Source organism: Equus asinus, chromosome 5 (genome assembly GCF_041296235.1).
Source record: "Equus asinus isolate D_3611 breed Donkey chromosome 5, EquAss-T2T_v2, whole genome shotgun sequence".
Lineage (NCBI taxonomy): Eukaryota > Metazoa > Chordata > Mammalia > Perissodactyla > Equidae > Equus > Equus asinus.
The window spans coordinates 40,387,332-40,406,026 of record NC_091794.1 but is presented as its reverse complement, the minus strand read 5'-3'; the positions used below and the strand labels follow the sequence as shown (position 1 = coordinate 40,406,026).

At 39.3% G+C, this 18,695-nt stretch overlaps 1 protein-coding gene and 1 long non-coding RNA gene across 4 annotated transcripts in view; one reads left to right on the top strand and one right to left on the bottom strand.

Annotated features, from left to right (window-relative positions):
* Positions 1-224: 224 nt before the first annotated feature.
* DNAJC19 (DnaJ heat shock protein family (Hsp40) member C19) lies at positions 225-5,679 on the bottom strand. The gene is made up of 6 exons (XM_014838334.3): positions 5,456-5,679; positions 4,528-4,579; positions 4,376-4,449; positions 3,236-3,315; positions 2,418-2,488; positions 225-813 (listed from the first exon to the last, which is right to left on the bottom strand). Exons 1-6 carry the CDS (start codon positions 5,456-5,458, stop codon positions 743-745), a joined length of 351 nt encoding a protein of 116 aa, XP_014693820.1. The 5' UTR covers positions 5,459-5,679; the 3' UTR covers positions 225-742.
* The window catches only part of LOC106829323 (uncharacterized), a 561,255-nt gene continuing 548,211 nt past the window's right edge, over positions 5,652-18,695 (top strand). The window contains exons 1-5 of one of the 3 annotated variants that reach the window (XR_006528114.2): positions 5,652-5,755; positions 7,091-7,168; positions 7,277-7,767; positions 8,570-8,828; positions 8,990-9,662. This is a non-coding gene — a long non-coding RNA (uncharacterized lncRNA). Of the gene's footprint in view, positions 5,756-7,090; positions 7,169-7,276; positions 7,768-8,569; positions 8,829-8,989; positions 9,663-18,695 lie in introns of those variants that run through there. The other 2 variants (XR_011503271.1, XR_011503272.1) reach the window with 2 other exon arrangements.

The following is an 18,695-nucleotide window of genomic DNA, read 5'->3' as shown; positions in this document are numbered from 1 at the left end:
TTATCAGTGTATAAACTCTCAAGGAACAAGCTGGATATTTTGCTAATGGGGCATTTCAGTTTTCCATTTTGCTAACTGTTTAAGCTTGGTCATAACAAATGCAAAACTTTAATGTAAAAAAGTAATCAAAGTAATTAAAAAATGGTCAGTTTCTTTAAGAGGCTAGCTGAATATGATGCAAATTCTTTGATGAAAAACAAGACCTGTACTCAAATCTTTTATCATACTGTTTCAGTTTTTAATGTATGAAATCTGAGTGCTGGCAGGGATATACACATACCTACGCCAATTTCTTAGTCAAAGTTGTGGTTAAATTCACTTAAATTCAAGGTTCCAAGCAGCTGGGCCAGTTCTTTGTACCTTAACAGCCTTTCCTCCCTGAGATGAGTCCCTACTCTAACAGTCTGTGCTAATTCTATCATAATATTTATCACATATTGTACTTTAATTACCAGTTTATCAGTCTCCCATGAGAGTGGAGGTTCTTTGAAAGCAGACTGTCCTGTTCACTTTGCCTTGAAGTAGGTACCAAATTATTTGCTAAGTGAGTAATGAACAATATTTCTATTCAAATGGTATGTATTTATCCATAATTATTGAGTATTAATCTCTTATACCAAGGCTTTGATTTAGCTCACGCTAAATCATTTTTAAAATTTGTAGCTTCGAGGCTTTTTATTATAAAAAGCTGGTACTCATATACATAAACTAAGAAGAACTTAAAACTCATCATACATTTACTTCATTTTTTAGCTTGACCTTCCAGTAAATCTTTAGCTTCATTGATTTTGGCTGCTATATAAGGAGATCCTCCTATAGGAAAAAAGAAAAAGGATTAGTTATAACACAGATTCTCAATTTCTACGTGGTGAAAACTTACTTTCTTGTTTCAAGGATCCCTATGCTTATCAGAGAAGTGGAATTAGCAGAAATGGTATTTTGATTTTTAAAAATAACTTTGACATTGCAACTGGATCACCAAATATATGGTAATATATTTGACCAATGGGCAACAGAAGTGAGTCACATAAGGGAGATTTCCACAAAAATGGCACCTTCTAAAATAGCATATGATAGGAATAGGATTAAAAAACCCCCACATACTTATGTGATTTTGAAATAGTGTAAGTTACCTATTCATGATGATTACAAATCATAAATGAACATATTTATTGTACTGTGTTGTTTTAAAACCATGATATTCTCAGCCTTCTAAGCTTTGTTGGAAAGACCCCACTTTACTTTAGATTGTCTTCTGTCCTTCATAGTTTTTCTCTTTTCCTTTTATTAATTGTCCCTTCACAATGATATCTACTCCTTTCTTACTGATCTGCTGGATTAGTGCTTTTCTTTTTTTAAAGAAGACTGGCAACAGTTGTTAGCTCAGGTGTCAATCTCCCCCCACCCCGAGGAAGATTAGCTCTGAGCTAACATCTGCCAACCCTCCTCTTTTTTCTGAGGAAGACTGGCCCTGAGCTAACATCTGTGCCTATCTTCCTCTACTTTATATTTGGGACGCCTACCACAGCATGGCTTGCCATGTGGTGCCATGTCCACACCTGGGATCCGAACCAGCGAACCCCAGGCCGCCAAAGCAGAACCTGTGCACTTAACTGCTGCGCCACTGGGCCCCTGGATTAGTGCTCCTTAAAGTGTGGTCAGACCCGCAAACATCAGCATCAATACGAAGCTTGGTAGAAATGCAAATTTATGGGCTCCACCCTAGACTTACTGAATCAGAGGCCCTCCAGTTAATACAAGTTAAATTTCATAAACTATGCAGTCAGCTATCAAGCAATTACAACCCTGTTTAAAACTCAAAACCCTCTTTCTTAATGAAAAGCCTCTCCTATGAATGTAAAAGGATGTGAGCACTGGAACATGGATTTTGTGGTCTATATTTTGGTATTCCAAGGAATTAGTTCCTTTCTTTCAACACAGCCAAGGCTGCTTAGAAGAGTATCAGAAACGAATAAATACATCCTATAGGTTTCTAACTAGGTAACTTCTAGTTCAAAGGTCTAAATGAATAGGAAAAAAATCATGCTTTTAGTTTCATTAACTGAAACTGAACATTTCCTTAAGAATGTAGACCAACCCCCTACCAAACTGGTGTCAGCAGTATTTATGACTATTAGAAGCCACATTTTATCACAAGTGCAGATCTCAAAACATTGTTAAGGCTTATCACCCCTTTCAAATTATAACAGTAATTAGCTCTGCTCATTATTCTATACATACATTTTTCACTCAGAATTTATTCTTTAAAGACATCAAAAACAACAAATGGATCCAGCCTGCAAGACAGTGCTCACATACAGATTTAGGCATCTCCTTTGTAATAGCCAAGAGTTAGATAAAAAATTATAATCAGTCACTCCAACATTTTGTATAGAAAGAGTTTAATGACTACTTACCCTTGTCTGGGTGATTTAAAAGCATAATTCGTCGATGAGCATCTCTTATTTTTCCTTTATTGGCAGTAGGGCTAATTTAAAAAGGAAAAGGTATTGCTTCAGACTACTACTGGATCACATCAAAAAACTGTACATAAAAGCCAATTAAAGACAGTGTGAAACGAGTTAAGTCATCGTGACAGTATGACAAGCTGTTTAGGAGCCTCTTCCCTAACACACAAGGGAGATGAATATTCTGAATCTGGGAACTAAAGAAACAGCTCCTTAGAAAAATAAGGCATTCTCAAACAAAAATCTAGTTGAACTTGATAACATTCATTACAATAGTCCTTTTATTAAGAAGGAAAGCATGTTTAAGTATTTGGAAATGAAGGCAGCAAGTCACCATAAAAAATGTGTTAGCTATAGAGAACAACATTGGGCACTGTGATTGTTGAAAAGTCTATCTTTCAATGAATTAAAAAGTGCTTATGGGGCTGGCCCAGTGGCATACTGGTTAAGTTTGCACGCTCTGCTTTGGCATCCCAGGGTTTGCCAGTTCAGATCCCAAGCATGGACCTACACACTGACCATTAAGCCATGCTGTGGTGGCATCCCGTGTACAAAATAGAGGAAGATTGGCACAGATGTTAGTTCAGGGCCAATCTTCCTCAACAACGACAAAAAAGTGCTTATGTGCCAGTGTGCCTTCTCACTGGATTTTTATAGGGAGTGTTTAGATCCTAAAACTGTACATAACAACTCCCTCCAAATAAAAGAGAGAAGGTCTTACATTTGGTCATAGCTCTAGAATTGTAAAAAATATTAGAAATTATTACCTTACGCCTAGTATTAATGCTGCTTCCCGTTTTGTCATTTTGGGTTCAAACCCACCTCTGTAATAGCCACCACTGAAGGCCTAAAAGAGAAAATGCATTTGTAATAAAAGATTATTAGAATAAATTGAAAGTTGCTAAAAAAGTGTTTGTAAATGTTCATAGAACCAGTAGAAAAACAGACATTTCAGAGAACTTTAAGTGCAGTTCCCAGGGTATTTTAGCTTTAGAAGTAGCAACAAATATTTTAATGATCATTAAATGGATCATTTTTTCCCCAGACAACCTAAACTGTGTTGAAAATTTAAGACAAAAGGACAGTGCCTCAAAGCCAGTTCCTCTGGGAGTGAAGGAAAGATAGCCATGTCCAAGTCAGCCATGTTCTAGATAAAAATTTGATCTCAGAATATGACTATATGTTTTAGAACAAGAAGTACCTCAAGAAAAGGATTTAGAGCTCTTTTGAGACAAGTAGTTCAAGAGTATTTTGAGGTTTGAGGCAACTACTAAAATAAGACTTTAAGATATGTATTGAGAAAATCAGGCTATCAGGTCCTCTGACCTTATTACCTAAGAAATCATATTGGCAAAGCCTACCTTCACTCTATTCTGTCGCATTCAATCACAACAATAGAAATAAATACTCAACAGGCTGTCACAGCCAAATTCACTCTGAACTATGATACTAGAAGGTATGATCATCACCTCCAGTCATACTCTATAGCCTAATTAACTGCAGTGCCACCCAAGTATGTGAGGGAGTGCCAGGGCCACACAGTAAGAATGGATCACTTCAGATCCCTAGATCCCTCTGTGCTTGTGACGCAGAGCAGAGGAAGGAGGGCAAGAATGTGGACGGATGATGCCGAAGTAAATAGTATATAAACAATAAAGTGATATTAACTTTCATGACACTAGCATTGTTATCACCTCTGCCCCAATTCTGTTAGACATAACATTTGATTTTTTAGGGTAGCATCGTTACAATACTTAGAACTTCTAAACCCTCCTTGTGGAAAGCAAGAGAAGGGGGCCAAAGCAATCACTTAGAACTTCAAGTTTGGAATCCTACCTTCTTGAGTGTGGCTCGAGGCTTAATACGTAGGCAGCAAAGAATTAGCAAAAATGTTTAGTAAGACTTACAGATTTTGGTAGACTTTGAAAAACTTGTTTTACTTGAGGCTCCATATGCTTCATAGCTTGCAAAACATAACGGCCTAAAAACAAAATCAATAGAGTAATTAAAAAGTCCCCAAACGCCCTACTTCACTTCCACCCCCAAACCATAAACAAACCTGCAAATCCTGCAGCAGCAATGGTCAGTCCAACTGCTACCACTGTAGTGGCCTGGTAAGGGGAAGCAGAGTAAATATTTACTTCTCTAATTCCCACCCTTCCCTATCATACCCATTCTCTCATCCCAACTCATTACAAGTTTTATTTCAATGGGAGAAACAAGGTTAAGGGTGAAAATATTCTGCCCAACGATCCTTTAAAACTATTGCAACTTTTCTACCTGATGCCTTATGAAGGTTTGGGATTTTCATGACGGAATAAAAGGGCAAACTGATCTGCTAATTTACTTTTACAACAGTGAAAAAGATGATTTCCTTCCTTTGAAATCCTCTCTCTCACCTCGGGGCGCATGGAATCACATTAAAGTTCAATCAAGAGCAACAGAAGTTAAGTTTCTGTTAGGAAAGGAAGAACTGTTTACAGAGGGTTCCTGTAAAATACTGACAATCTATTTTCAACGTTCAACGAGGGCTTAAACTAGGAGACTAGCTTTCCAGAGCCTTCGGCACTGTTTCGCCTCACGATTACAGACAACAGGAGAGAAGCCCGAATATGTTCAGGAATCGAGAAGAGATGAGTTAGCAAGAACCAAGGGGAAAGATAAAGCAAAGTAGAGAAAAGACTGTGGGAATGTGTTATGGGAAGGGCAGGTATAACTAAACTCGTTCCCACTAATCTCCGAGCCCAGGCGGCGGCGGACCAAGGGCCGGGACCCTGTGCGGAAGGACCGTGTAAGAACACAAAGGCCCGAGGGGGTGGGGGGCGGCCAACAGCTCTGTGTGCTGGAGAGGGTGGCTCTCCGGGGCCCTCCACCCCCAGCCCAGCGCCGCACCAGGCGGACCACCTCGGCTCCTCTCCTCCGAGGCCACGAGCTGAGGCTGGGGCGTGGGCCCGAGATCGCCCAGGAGAGCAGCAAGCCGCACTCACCATGGCTCCGGCTCAGCTCCCCTGCCTCCGCCGGGAGCGCGGCTCATCCCAGCCCAAAGCCCGCAGCCACCACCCGCACGCTGTACCAGAAAGCGCCGCGGCCACCAGCACCAGGTACCACCCGCCCAGACGGGCGCCGCAGCAAGTACGGCAGTGGCGGCCGCAAACTAGGCCGGAAAGTGTCGTAAAAGGGGGACTCACAGACGGGGAAGAAAAGGTCGCTCAAGCAGAGGGCAGCTGGAGAACGCCGCTTCGGATTGGTTGATGGGTGGGCGGATCGCCTCCTCACTGAGCTCAAAGGTGGGGCGTCTCTGTGTTTTGCTGTTTGCTCCTGGGCCGAGGGTATTTGAAAATTCCTGCTGGGAAGGGTATTGGCATAAAAGGGCACGAGCAAATACTGTGTAGTCTTACTCAGAATGTTTTTTCCCTACCTCTCAGCACCTCTGTTTGCCATTTTTGTTTATAATTGTCGACGGTTATGAATATCCTTAAACCGGATCAGTTCCACCATGAAGCCAGATAAATATGTAGCAACCCAGTATAGCAAACGAGATGTCCCAGAAAACCAAATGAACGAACTACATTGTGTTTCAGGGGTCACTCGGTAGCATTCTTTTGTTAAAAGAATTTTACTTAAATATGTGACTTGACAGGACCTTGTGTGAACGTTGGGGGTTTTGTTGTGTAGAATGAAGTTACCACTTCAAAGACGGTTAATATTCTGATCATGGGATCTCAAAATCCCCACAACTGAAGAGTGCTATTTAAAATTTCTCCCCCACTCCTCAAAATAAAAAGTAAGATTTGGTTTTGCCCTTATAGGGCATCAGTTTCATGTACCTCTACATAAATGCTTGAGAAGAGAAAAATAACGGAAGTTTTACAATACAATGTTTGGATGATCAAAATAAGTTTGGAGTTGCTTCCCACTTAGAACTTACAAAGTATTAGAAATCTGTTTACAGTGCAATGAAATTCTGCTGTGATGAACTGGTTGGTTATTAGACAAATAAGCAAATTTATTGGCTTTGTTTTCCTCATCTATAAAAAGATTCTGTATTTGGATCTCCAAGAGCTCTTCTAGCCCTGAGATTTTTGTAATGTAATTTATTGTCAACAGATGACCCAGGACTAAGACACTAGTGTTAAGTATACATCTTCCTCTCTTGCCTCTCTTTTATCTAACTTTCCCCCACCAACTACAAAATAAATAATCAAGTGAGGCGTAAGAACTTGGGACCAAATTGGCCAGAAACAAGCTAGATTGCTGCTTGAAAAAACTTCTTCTTATGCATATTTTTGGCATGTACAGATGGCATTCAGCTTGCTTGAGGAATGGATTATCAGAAAGAAGCCCAGCCTCTGGGAACCAGAGATGGGCAAAGCAGGGAGACACTTGGAGGTGAAGTGGAGATAGCCCTGTTTTTGGAGGCAAATCAAACTAGATGTACAGCCTGGCCCTGTCATTTACTGGTTGTGTGACTTTGGACAAGTTATTTCTGACTCTGAGTTTTCTCACTCGTAAGACAAGGGTAATGATGACTATATTGCCAAATTTTTGTGAGGATAGAGATTATGTACATAGTGTGCTCTTCACATAATTATCACTTAGTGTGTGGCTATTATTCTTACCAGGGAAGTCAGAGTGCAAATTGGTGTGCAAAGGCCTTCTCAGAGGTGTCTCGTGACACCTCACTCAAGGATGTAAATTTGGTAAGCCCTTCCTTACCCACTAAAGACATGCAAAGAACCTTTAAAAGTAACCTTTTTAAATGTTTGTCAATGATGAATGGATAAATAATCATTCTTTGCTGCTTCTAGCTTCTGGTGACTGCCAGCATTCCTTGACTTGTGACTTCATCACTTCAATCTTCAAGGAAGATCAGTGTCTTGAAATCTCTCTCTACTCTGTCTTCACATTGCCTTTCTCCTCTGTGTGTAGAATCTTCTCTGCCTCCCTCTTAAGGGATAGATGTAATTGCATTATGGGCCTACTCCTATAATCCAGGATAATCTCCCCGTATCAAGACAATGAACTTAATCATAGATGCTCAATTGAATCATAGATTCTTAACTTAATCATGGATCCTTAACTGAATCGTTAGTTTCTGTTAAGAATCTTAGCTGTGAAGACTTTGCCACGTAAGGTAACATTTACGGGTTCCAGGTTTTATGACCTGATATCTTTGGACACCATTATTTAGTTGACTATAGAGAATAAGAGAAGATAAAAGTGAGGACTAGCAGGGACAAGAGAATGAGAGAGGACTCAAGCACATCTGCTCAGTTTCTCCTCCAAGTTTGTCAGTCAGGTAAGTCACTTCTTGGGGAAGAATAAGTGAGAGGTGAGAGGGAGTAGCTAGAAGTGTTCTTGCATTGTGGCTTTCAAACACTTTTTGACCATGACTCTTTGTAAGAAATATATTTTACATTATCACTCAGGGAACAAATACATAACTGAGCACACACACACACTTTGAATTTAATGTGTATTTAAACTGAATTTAATTTTTTTGAGACAATAGTTACCCGTATTTCATGAAATGCATGCTGGTCTTTTATGTCCCCTCCCCTCCCCCCCACAAAATGCTAGGAACTCCATTAAGTTTATAGCCCACTAATTGGTCATGATCTGAAGTTTGGAAAACATCACTCCATAAAAATCCACACTTGGAAATATGCCAGGCAAATAAGAATTGTTTTTTTTTTTCCCTTAAAACCTTTGTGCCAGGGGCCAGCCCCATGGCTGAGTGGTTGAGTTTGCATGCTCTGCTTTGGTGTCCCAGAGTTTCTTCCGTTCAGATCCTAGGTACGGACCTAGCACCCCTCATCAGGCCGTGCTGAGGCGGTGTCCCACATAGCACAACAAGAAGGACCTACAACTAGGATATACAACTATGTACTCATGGGCGTTGGGGAGAAGAAGGAAAAAAAAAAGAGAGAGAAGATTGGCAGCAGATGTTAGCCCAGGTGCCAATCTTTAAAAAAAAGCTATGTGCCAGACTTGTGCTAAATATTTTATGTAGATTATTTCACTTCACTCTATGACAGTACTATTTATTTCTCTTTTGCAGATAAGGATATTTTGGCTGATATATTTGTTTTCTTCTCTAGATCCCTTCTCTACCATTTTCCATTCTGCTCTGTGTCCCAGAGGAGTACAGGAGGTTAGGAGGCTGACTTTAACAGACTGCATCAATGGGCTCTCATGTCGTCTGGCTTGGAGTTCAGTGATGTCTGAGATCAGAAGATCAGAAAACAGGAGGAGAGTGAGTTCATGGTCTTCATTTCTCCATCTTCCTTCCTGTTGGTTGCCATAGGCTGCCCAAGTTTGTCCACTGAAGAATACAGTTCCTGCTGTGTGTGTGTTCAGGTAATTACTCCCATTCCTTGCTCCCTAAGGTCTAAGGTTAATAATGACTCCATTATCTGTCTGCTAGCTTGCTGGACACAGGACACGTGACCATCATTTGCTAATTTCCCTTTATCCTGTCCACACCTTTATAAACTCTCTTTTTATTAAATTCTCCTCAGTTACTCCAGTTGGGTATGCCATCTGTTTCCAGCATGGATGGGGACCGTTATAAGAGGCAACTGCAATATTTCAAGTAGGAGATGGTGATAAGCAATGGAAGTGGAAACAAGTGGCTGGACTCCTGCTTATATTTTGAAGGAAAAGCTGATAGAATTTGTTGATGGATGAGAAGTGGTGTGTGAGAGAAGGGAAAGATTTAGGAGTGACTCCAAGGCTATGGGCTTGAGCAGCTGGAAGGATGGAGTTGCCACTTAATGGACTGGAAAGTCTTCCTGAAGAACAAATTGAGGGTGGGAGCTTTTGTCATGTGAAGTTTGAAGTATCAACTAGATATCTAAGGAATGTTTTCAAGTAGGCATTTGGATATACAAGTCTGGTGTCAAGAGAGAGATCTTGAAGTCATCAGCTCATAGATGGTCTTTAAGGCCATGGAACAGATGACATCGTCCATTGCGTGAGTGGAGAGAAAAGAGAAATAAGGGCTGTGTTTTGGGATCATCTATATTTGAAATTTGAGGGGGTGAGGAAAACCCCAGAAAATTGGACTGAAAGGGGTGACCAGAAACCAGGTGCGGGTGGTGTCCTGGAAGCCAAATGCAGAAAATATTCAATGGAGAAACTGTGTAAAAATGATGCTAATAGTCAAATAAAAGAACAACTGAGTATTGACTACTAGAGATCATTGGTGATATTTATGAGAAGAGTTTCTGAGACATGATGGAGACAAAAGTCTGATTGGAGTGGATTCAAGAAAGGATGGGAGGAGAAAGAGTGGACATATAGGTTATAAGAAATCTCTTCCAATGAATTTTGCTGAAAAGGGAATTAGAGAAATAGGGCAGTACCCAGAGGGAGAAGCAGTATAAGGAGAGTTTTTTCATTTTTGTTTTTTTAAGATGGAAGAAATAAAAGCATGTTTATCTGCTATAGGAATGATCCTATAAAGGGGGAAAATTTGACAGAATTCATTGAGTCATGTAATTTAAGAATGAGAAGAAAATGTAGGACCATTTTTTCCCCCAATCGCTTTGTTTTATTAGTGAGGAAACTGGGCCTCAGAGGGGTTGACTAACTTTCCTGAAGCCCTAACAGAGTCCGGTAATTGCTCACCCTTTTTGTCCACTTTCCACATGTGTATAATGTTAGCGTCATAAGATGAGAGGGTCGTCAAATTGTCTTTCCCTGTATTTCCTTACCACTTTGTTTAGGAATTATCTTAGATTTGGATTAATGGGATCTAACTTCCTGACTAGCAGCCATTTAGCCCAGGGAATCTTTTGTAGGCAGCTGCTCACGTAATGCTATATGTACAACTAAATGGCACTCAATAAATATGTCCTTCCCTTCCCTTATCCTTCATTCCACTCCTTTTTATTCTCTCTAATGATCTCCTTTCCTCCAGTGATTCTGCCATGACCTGGCAATCTACCATTGGGAATTCATCCTATTGTCTCCTGTTTGGATATGAATATTCTTGGTAAATGATCATACTGAGCTATGATCAGCAGACTCCTCTGTGAAATGTTTTAAGAGATCCTTTCGGTGTTGTAACTAGCAAAAGGAATACTTTATTTGGAGTGCAGAAAGGAAAGAAGAGAAAAGAGATTTAGAGAAGAGGGACTGAAGACAGGCCCTGTGGGAGTCACATGAGGACCTAGGCAGGGGGGAAGCAGAAGAGATCCTGGGAAGTGGGAAGGGAAGGCCCAAGGTCCACCCACTCTTTCCTCCAGTCCAGTGGCTCATCTGCTTCTAAGTCAGGTGACCCGCCCTTCCCTGTGGCTATTATAAAATAATTTATAACTGTTTCTCCTGTGATTTTCTCTCCCCTTTTCTCAGCTTGCTTCATTTTTTTCTCACTGCATCTGTTTTAATCTGACTTCCTGCTTTTCTTTCTAATTACAAGAACTGTTGTCCTCATTTAGTCTGGAGCATGTGAGTGAAGGGCCACTCAGAGAGTTGCAATGTGTTTGACCAGAGTGACAGCACCCAGGAGGCGTGTATTTCTAAATAAAGACTCTGCTCTCTTCTCAGGCTGTGAGGAAGGAAAGTTGAGGCACGGAGGATTTCAGGGGAAACTTGGAAATTGGAGTAGCCTAGGTGCCTTTTCCCAAATGGAGATTTCCCAACCAGCCCTCCATTCCACTCCCTCTTTGCATGGCTTTCCCATTGCCTTTCTCAGTCCTTTTTCCCCCTTCCATAGCCAGGGTTCCAGTTGAATGCAGCAGCTTTATGCATTGAATAAATCGAGACTTCCCTGCTGAGCTGTCAGCAAATGGAAGTGACCAACAGAACTGTATGTGTAAGTGCATCTTGTGCCCGGGCTAGACAGACAAGCACAATTATTTGATTGCTGGAGATTGCCACTAAATGAGGGTGAAATAGTGGGTCTGAGACTTGTTGGTGAATATTATTAATAATATAGTGTCATGCATTAATAACATAGTGTCATGTGAAACAAAGCTACACTGGAGGGTCTGCCGGAAGTCCTGTTTTAAATCACATTTTCAGGGAGCTAGATGGTGGAGGAGACGAGAACTAATAAAGCAAGGTGTCTTTAAGCACCCATCTGGGAGTTTCAGTTTGACCTAGGCTAGTGTTAAGAGAATTGCCGTTGTGAGTTATTCGGTGGCCAGAATGAAGCATGGGATTCCTCCTTGGCTAGTAGTCATAAAAATCACATTACTGTAGTGCTCTACCGTGAAAAATCATCTTTATTCTCGGCATTAGAGTCCCTGAAGGGACTCTAATGAAAAACTTTATGAAATTCTTTCTGGCAACTGTGACGTCCTCAATTACTGCATAGTCAACTTCCTTAGCCCACCCACCACAGACGACCCGTCCAGACTCATCTCCACTTCTCCCTTCATAAACCTCATAGTCCTACCAAATGGAATTTGTTCCCGTTATTCTCCAGATGTGCCCTGAAGTCCACTGCCTCTGGGCTTTTACTCAAATCATTCCCTCCATTCCAAGTGCCCTTCCCCCATCCCCTCTCTGCCCCTCAGTTAAAGGCCTAGATCAAGTGTGTCTTCTGTGAAGCTGCCTTTGTTCATTCCTCTGGAACAGGTGTCCATGAACTTTTTATGTAAAGGGACAGATAGAAATTAGTCTCTGTATTATTTGTTTTATCAAAATGTAAAAATTATCCTTAGCTCACGGATCATTAAAAAATGGACTGCAGGATGAATTTGGCTCATGGGCCATAGTTAGCCAATCCGTGGTCTAATGTGATCTCCCCTTTCTCTGAACTCCTGTTCAAATTTTGTTTCTGTTATATGTGCCCCTTTCACATCTAGCCTTGTATAGAAATTATTGGTATACAAGTATTTTCTCTATTGCGCTGAAGATCCTTGAGAGTACAGTTCATGTCTCATATACTCTATTTATTCCCCACAACATCTATTATAGAATCTGAACATAGAAAATGCTCAAAGGATATTTGTAAAATGAGTGAGTAGATTACTTATAATATCTTCCAGCAAGAATAATTTATTTTCCGACTGTTCCAAGCCCTTAATTTTTTGATGGGTAGGTCTTCCACCTCTATCCTGACCCTGGACGCCTTAATAAGGCCACGTGTACCATAAATGCAACTGGTAATTGGAATATAATTTTTATGTATCAAATATTGTACTCATTGAGCACTTATTACTTGCAAAGCTCTGAGAAAACATCAATGGACAAGACAGACAGAAACCTCAGCCATTGTGGTATTTTGCAGTCTAGGCTGGAAAGCACCTTCTTAATGTGAACTCTCCTCCTGAGATGTCTCAACTTCACTTTTCTATTTTTCAGATCATTGACTTAATAATAATATCTGCCACTTGGTTTACCAGAGTGCAAGATATAATAAAAACTATAACAGTAGAAGCTGACATTTATTGTATACAATAATAGACAGTTATAGAGATCCTTTTTAATATGTGCAACCACATAAGGGGTTTAATGAAGCAATTAACTGCATTTAGTTATTTTGTTGTCAATCTGGATAAACTGGTGATCACAGCTGTCACTTAACCAGATTACAGGAGATAAACCAGTTGACTAGAAGCAATATCTTGATCACAAGCTAAATTAAGCAACATCATTTAGAATAGGCACATAGTGGTTAATAATTGGTGGTGGTTTAAAAAAATAACTTAGCTGGTAAGTGGAGGAGTAGAAATTTGATTTAGGGTCTGTTTGAATCCGAAGTCTAATCTTTCCCATGTAATCAAAATGATGTTGAATCATGTTGAGTTTTATTCTGAGCACAGATTTGCATTGAACAACAGAGAAGCAAAAAATAAAAATTAGAAACAAAAACAACTACATATACAATTAGTTGAAAGAAATTAAGATATTTTATGGTAATCTCTAAAGAAAAACGTCAAAAGAGGGAGGAAGTTCTTAATAGTGAGAAGGATTTCCTTAAGGTCCTTTTTCCCGGGGCCAGCCCCGTGGCACAGCGGTTAAATGTGCACGTTCTGCTTTGGCAGCCTGGGGTTTGCCGGTTTGGATCCCGGGTACGGACATGGCACCGCTTGGCATGCCATGCTGTGGCAGGCCTCCCACATATAAAATAGTGGAAGATGGGCACAGATGTTAGCTCAGGGCCCGTCTTTCTCAGCAAAAACAGGAGGATTGGCAGCAGATATTAGCTCAGGGCTAATCTTCCTCAAAAAAAAGAAGGTCCCTTTTCCTTATTTTATCTTTCTTACTGTCTGCTTCACACCAAATCCATTGCCAGAAAAAACTCTTAACTCTCCCAATTTTCCGCCAATGCTGTTTGCTCAACTCTTTTTTCTCTTGCCGCCACTCCTCAGTCTCTTTTATTCCCTTCTTTCAGTTACTCTGTCCATTCAAAGTTTTCCCATTCCTTTATATTTTCTCCCTCCCTGCAATATGCACTGTGATAGGTCTGATTGTAGGATGGCCCCCAAGATTCCTAACCACTGGTGTACACCCCCTGGATGATTCTATCTCCTTGGGTGTGGGCTGGACCTGTGAATATGGTGCGATCATCATCATCATCACCCCCTTGATTAGATTACGTAATATGGCAAAGGTGATGAGATAGTTACTCTGGTGGTTACATTACTTTATGTAAGACACCATCATAGCAGACTAGTGTGAGAGTCGTGTTTTTAAAGGCCTGTGGTTAGGACCTGAGGGTGGCCTCTAGGAGCTGAGAACAACCTCTAGGAGCTGACAGCCAGTAAGAAAATGGCACTTCAGCTCTGCAACTGCAAGCAGTGAATTCTCCAACGACTTCATTGAGTTTGGAAGAGGCCCTCAAGCCCCAGATGAGATTGTCGCCCTGGCAGACACCTTGATTTCAGCCTTGTGAGATCCTGAGCAGAGAACTCAGCTACAACGTGCCTAGACTTCTGACCTAGTGATATAATAAATGTGTTGTTCTAAGTCGGTACACTTGTGGTAATTTATTATACACCGATAGAAAACAAATACATGAACATTAATTTGGTTTGTGTGATGAGGTCCAGAAATATCTGGGGCAAGGAAATGGAGCATATTTATATTTCTGTTCCAGGCATTTATATTTTTGTATTTGTTATACCACTATTCCAATGGTTCTAGACTTTTTTTTCTTACTGCAGTGCACAAACAATGTAAAACACTTGAAGAATATGTCATCCTTCTATCACAATGGTGGCTCCCTATACCTACGAATCTCTAAGGGTGGGGCTAAGGCTTGTAGTTTGTCAAAGTCCCCAGGTGGCTGGGATATGCTTTGGCTTGAGAACTACTGCACTATAATATTTTAGGGACTGTTAAAACTGGGTCTACCACACACCTCTGGGCTAGGTCATACATTGACTTTGATTTCAAAGAGCTGGAGATTTTAAGTCACCAAAAGTTGGAGACCAGTGAGAAAGTTTTCACGTCTCCTCTTCCTGATAAAATTCAGTGCCAGACTTTTCCTAGATATAACCTGCCCTGCTCCCGCCCCTACCTAAAGATGGGATTCTTCAATCATCACATCAATTCTGGGCTCCAGGGAAAATTGTTACGGCTCTCTTGGTAATTATAGGTACCAGGTAGTGGGGATGCTTCCAAGTATCCACAGACCCAATGGTCTATGTTTGAGAGAGGTGCTGGTGGAGGTAGCGAAGGCATTAGGGCTCCTTTTATTAAATTTTTTCAGGGCAAAAATTGTAGACTAAGGTGACATCTAACATAACTCTTCTATCTTGTTGAAGACATAAAGATGTATGTTTCTCCCTATTTTTTTCCTCTTCTTTTCTGTCAATATTCATGTAGAGAATTACATTCACTTCTTAATGTTAACACAATTTTGCATTCCTCAGCTGAATCATGGTATATTCATTCTTTTTATGTATTGCTGGATTTGGTTTGCCAATATTCTTTTTAGTGTTTGTACCTATGTTCACTCATGACATTGGCTTCTAATTTACATTTCTCATAATGTCATTTTCAGGTATTGATTTCAAAGTTATGCTAGCCTCATGAAATGAGTTGGGGAGAGTGGTAGGTTAGAAAAATGGCCCCCCAAATGGCATTCATGTCCTAATTCCTGGAATCTATTAATGTAACCTTATTTGGAAAAAAACGTCTTTGTAGGGGCATTATCCAAGTGGGCCCTGGATACCATGAAATGCATCCTTACAAGAGAGAGGCAGAGGGAGATTACACACAGAAGAGGAGAACACAGTGTAAGATGGAGGCAGAGATTGGAGTGATGTGGCCATAAGCCAAGGAATGCTAACAGTGCCCAGAAGCTGGAATAGGCAAAGAATGTGTTCTCTCCCAGAAGTTCCAGAGGGAGTGCAGTCCTAGTGACATCTTGATTTTGGCCTAGTGGAATTGGGGTTAAACTTCCGGCCTCCAGAACTGTGAGAGAATAAACTTCTGTTGTTTTAGGCCAGTTTGTGATAATTTGTTATGGCAGCCATAGGAAACTAATGCATGCAGTGTTCCCTATTTTTTTTTGTTTTAATTCTCTGGAAGAATGTGAAAAATTGATAGTATTTCCTAAACTGTTTGATAGAATTTACCAGTAAATACCTCTGAACTGGGATTTTCTTTTAGGGAAGGTTTTAATTATAGATTTAATTCCTTTAATAGTTATAGAAATGTCAGTATTTTCTGTTTCTCTTTGGTAAGTTATGTATTTTTTAGGACTTTTTCCCTTTAAACTTCCAAATTCAATGGCATACAGTTATTTAAAATATCCTCTTAATATCTTTGTAGTGTCTGAATTATCCATAATGGTGTCCTCTTCATTCCTCACTTGAGATAGCTATGCCTTCTTGCTTATCTCTTGATCAGTCTCATTAGATGTTTATCAACTGAAATAGTTTTGTAGAGAACTGAAATTGGCTTTATCTTCACTATTATATGTTTGCTTTTGATTTTATATTAGTTTTTGCTCATATTTTTACTATTTCCTTCTTTCTATTTATTTTGTGTTTATTTTGCTCTTCATATTCGAACTTCTTGTGATGTTTGCTTAACTGATTAATTTTCATCCTTTCCTCTTTTCTAATGTATGCATTTAAGACTATGAATTCCCCTCTAAGCATTGCTTTAGCTATATCCCACAAATTTTGATATGTAGTGTTTTTATCATTCAATTCCAGATTTTCCTAATTTCTATTGAGACTTCTTCTTTGATCCTTTGTCTGTATAGAAGTGAATTTATTCATTTTCAAGCTTAAGGGTTTTATAGTTGCTTTAAAAGAAATTGACTTCTAGCAAAATTTCAGTGGGATCAGAAAGCATTCTATATTATTTGATTTTTTGAAATTTCTTCAGACTTGCTTTATAACTCAGGTTATGGTCACTTTTAATAAATATTTCCTGGGTATTTGAAAAAGATATGTTTTCTGCCATCGTTTGATATATTTCATTATGTTGTTTGCTATAATATTCAAATCTTCTATATCTTATTATTTGTCTGTTTGTTCTATCACATTCTGAGAGAGGAATGTTAAAATCGTCCACTGTAATTGTGGATTTCTCTATTTCGGCTTTTAATTCTTTTGATTTTTGCTTTATGTATTTGGAAGCTATGTTAGCGTGCATGGAAATTCATAATTATTATATCTTCCTGTTGGATTGACCTTTTATCCTTATGAAAATTTTTTTATCTTTAGTAATATTGCTTGCCTTAAAGTTTTTTGTCCTGATCTTAGTACACTTATAGCAATTTTCTTTTGGTTAACCTTTGTGTGCTGTACCTTTTCACTTAATTTCACTTTCAATGTTATTTATTTATATTAATGTACTCTTGTAAGCAGCATAAACTTGAGGATGTTTAAAAATCTAATTTGATAATCTTAGTCTTTTCATTTGTCTATTCAGTCCATTTATATTTAATATAATTAATAGTGTATTATTTGTTTTCTAATTGACCCTCTTATTCCATATTCTCTTTGTCCTTTCTTGCCTTCTGTTAGATTAGTCAAATGTTTTGTTTTTTAAATTCCATTTCTGCTCCTCTATTACTTGTTGGTTACACACTCTTACAATTCTTCTAGTGACTACTTTGGATAGTACAGCAAGAATCTGTGACTTACTAAAATCTAATATAAATTAGTACTCTGCCATTTCCTAAAAGATTTTTTCACTTTCTGCTTTTTGTGTTATTGTTTTCATGTATTTTAATTGCACATGTATTTTATTTATTTATTTGTTTATTTATTAAAGATTGGCTCTGAGCTAACATCTGTTGCCAATCTTTTTTTTTTTTCTTCTTCTCCCCAAAGTCCCCCAGTACATAGTTGTATATTCTAGTTGTATGTCCTTCTAGTTGTACTATGTGGGATGCTGCCTCAGCATGGCTTGATGAGCGGTGCTAGGTCGGTGCCCAGGATCCAAAGCAGCAAGACCCTGGGCCACCAAAGTGGAGCATGCGAGCTTAACCATTTCACCATGAGGCTGGCCCCTGTACATGTATTTTAAATAGCAGAAACTTTATTTTTATTTTATACAGTCAATATTTACCATTTCTGTTGTTCTTTATTCTTTTGGTTTTTCTCTTCTTCATTTACACGTCTCTGTTTGTGATCATATTCCCTCCACCTGAAGAAATATTTTTTCTTTAAATGCAAGTCTATTGGTGACCTACAGTTTTTGTTTGCTTGGAAATATCTTTGTTTTGTTTTATTTATTAAAGGATATATTTGCTATGTATACAATTATAGATTAACAGCTAATTTCTGTCATCGCTTCAGATAGATCATTTCATTGTTTCTGGCTCCCATTGTATTCTGGTGAGAAGTAAGATCTCAGCCTAATTTTGTATGCTTATCATTTTTCTTTATGTGCTTTTAAGTTTTTCTCTTTATCTTTTTTCTTCAGCAATTTTTTTTTTTTTTTGAGGAAGGTTAGCCCTGGTCTAACATCTGCCACCAATCCTCCTCTTTTTGCTGAGGAAGATAGTCCCTGAACTAACATCCGTATCCATCTTCATGTACTTTGTACGTGGGATGGCTGCCACAGCATGGCTTGATGAGCGAGGCATATGTCCACACCTGGGATCTGAACTAGTGAAACCCGGACTGGCAAAGTGGAGCACATGAACTTCACTGCTATGGCACCAGGCCAGCACCTTTTGCAATTTTAATATAATGTTCCTACATATAGATTTTTTAAAATTTGCGCTTCTTGGGGATAGTATTTTTTCAAGAACCTGTGGATTTTGTTTTCATTTTGAAAAATTTTGAGTCATATTTCTTC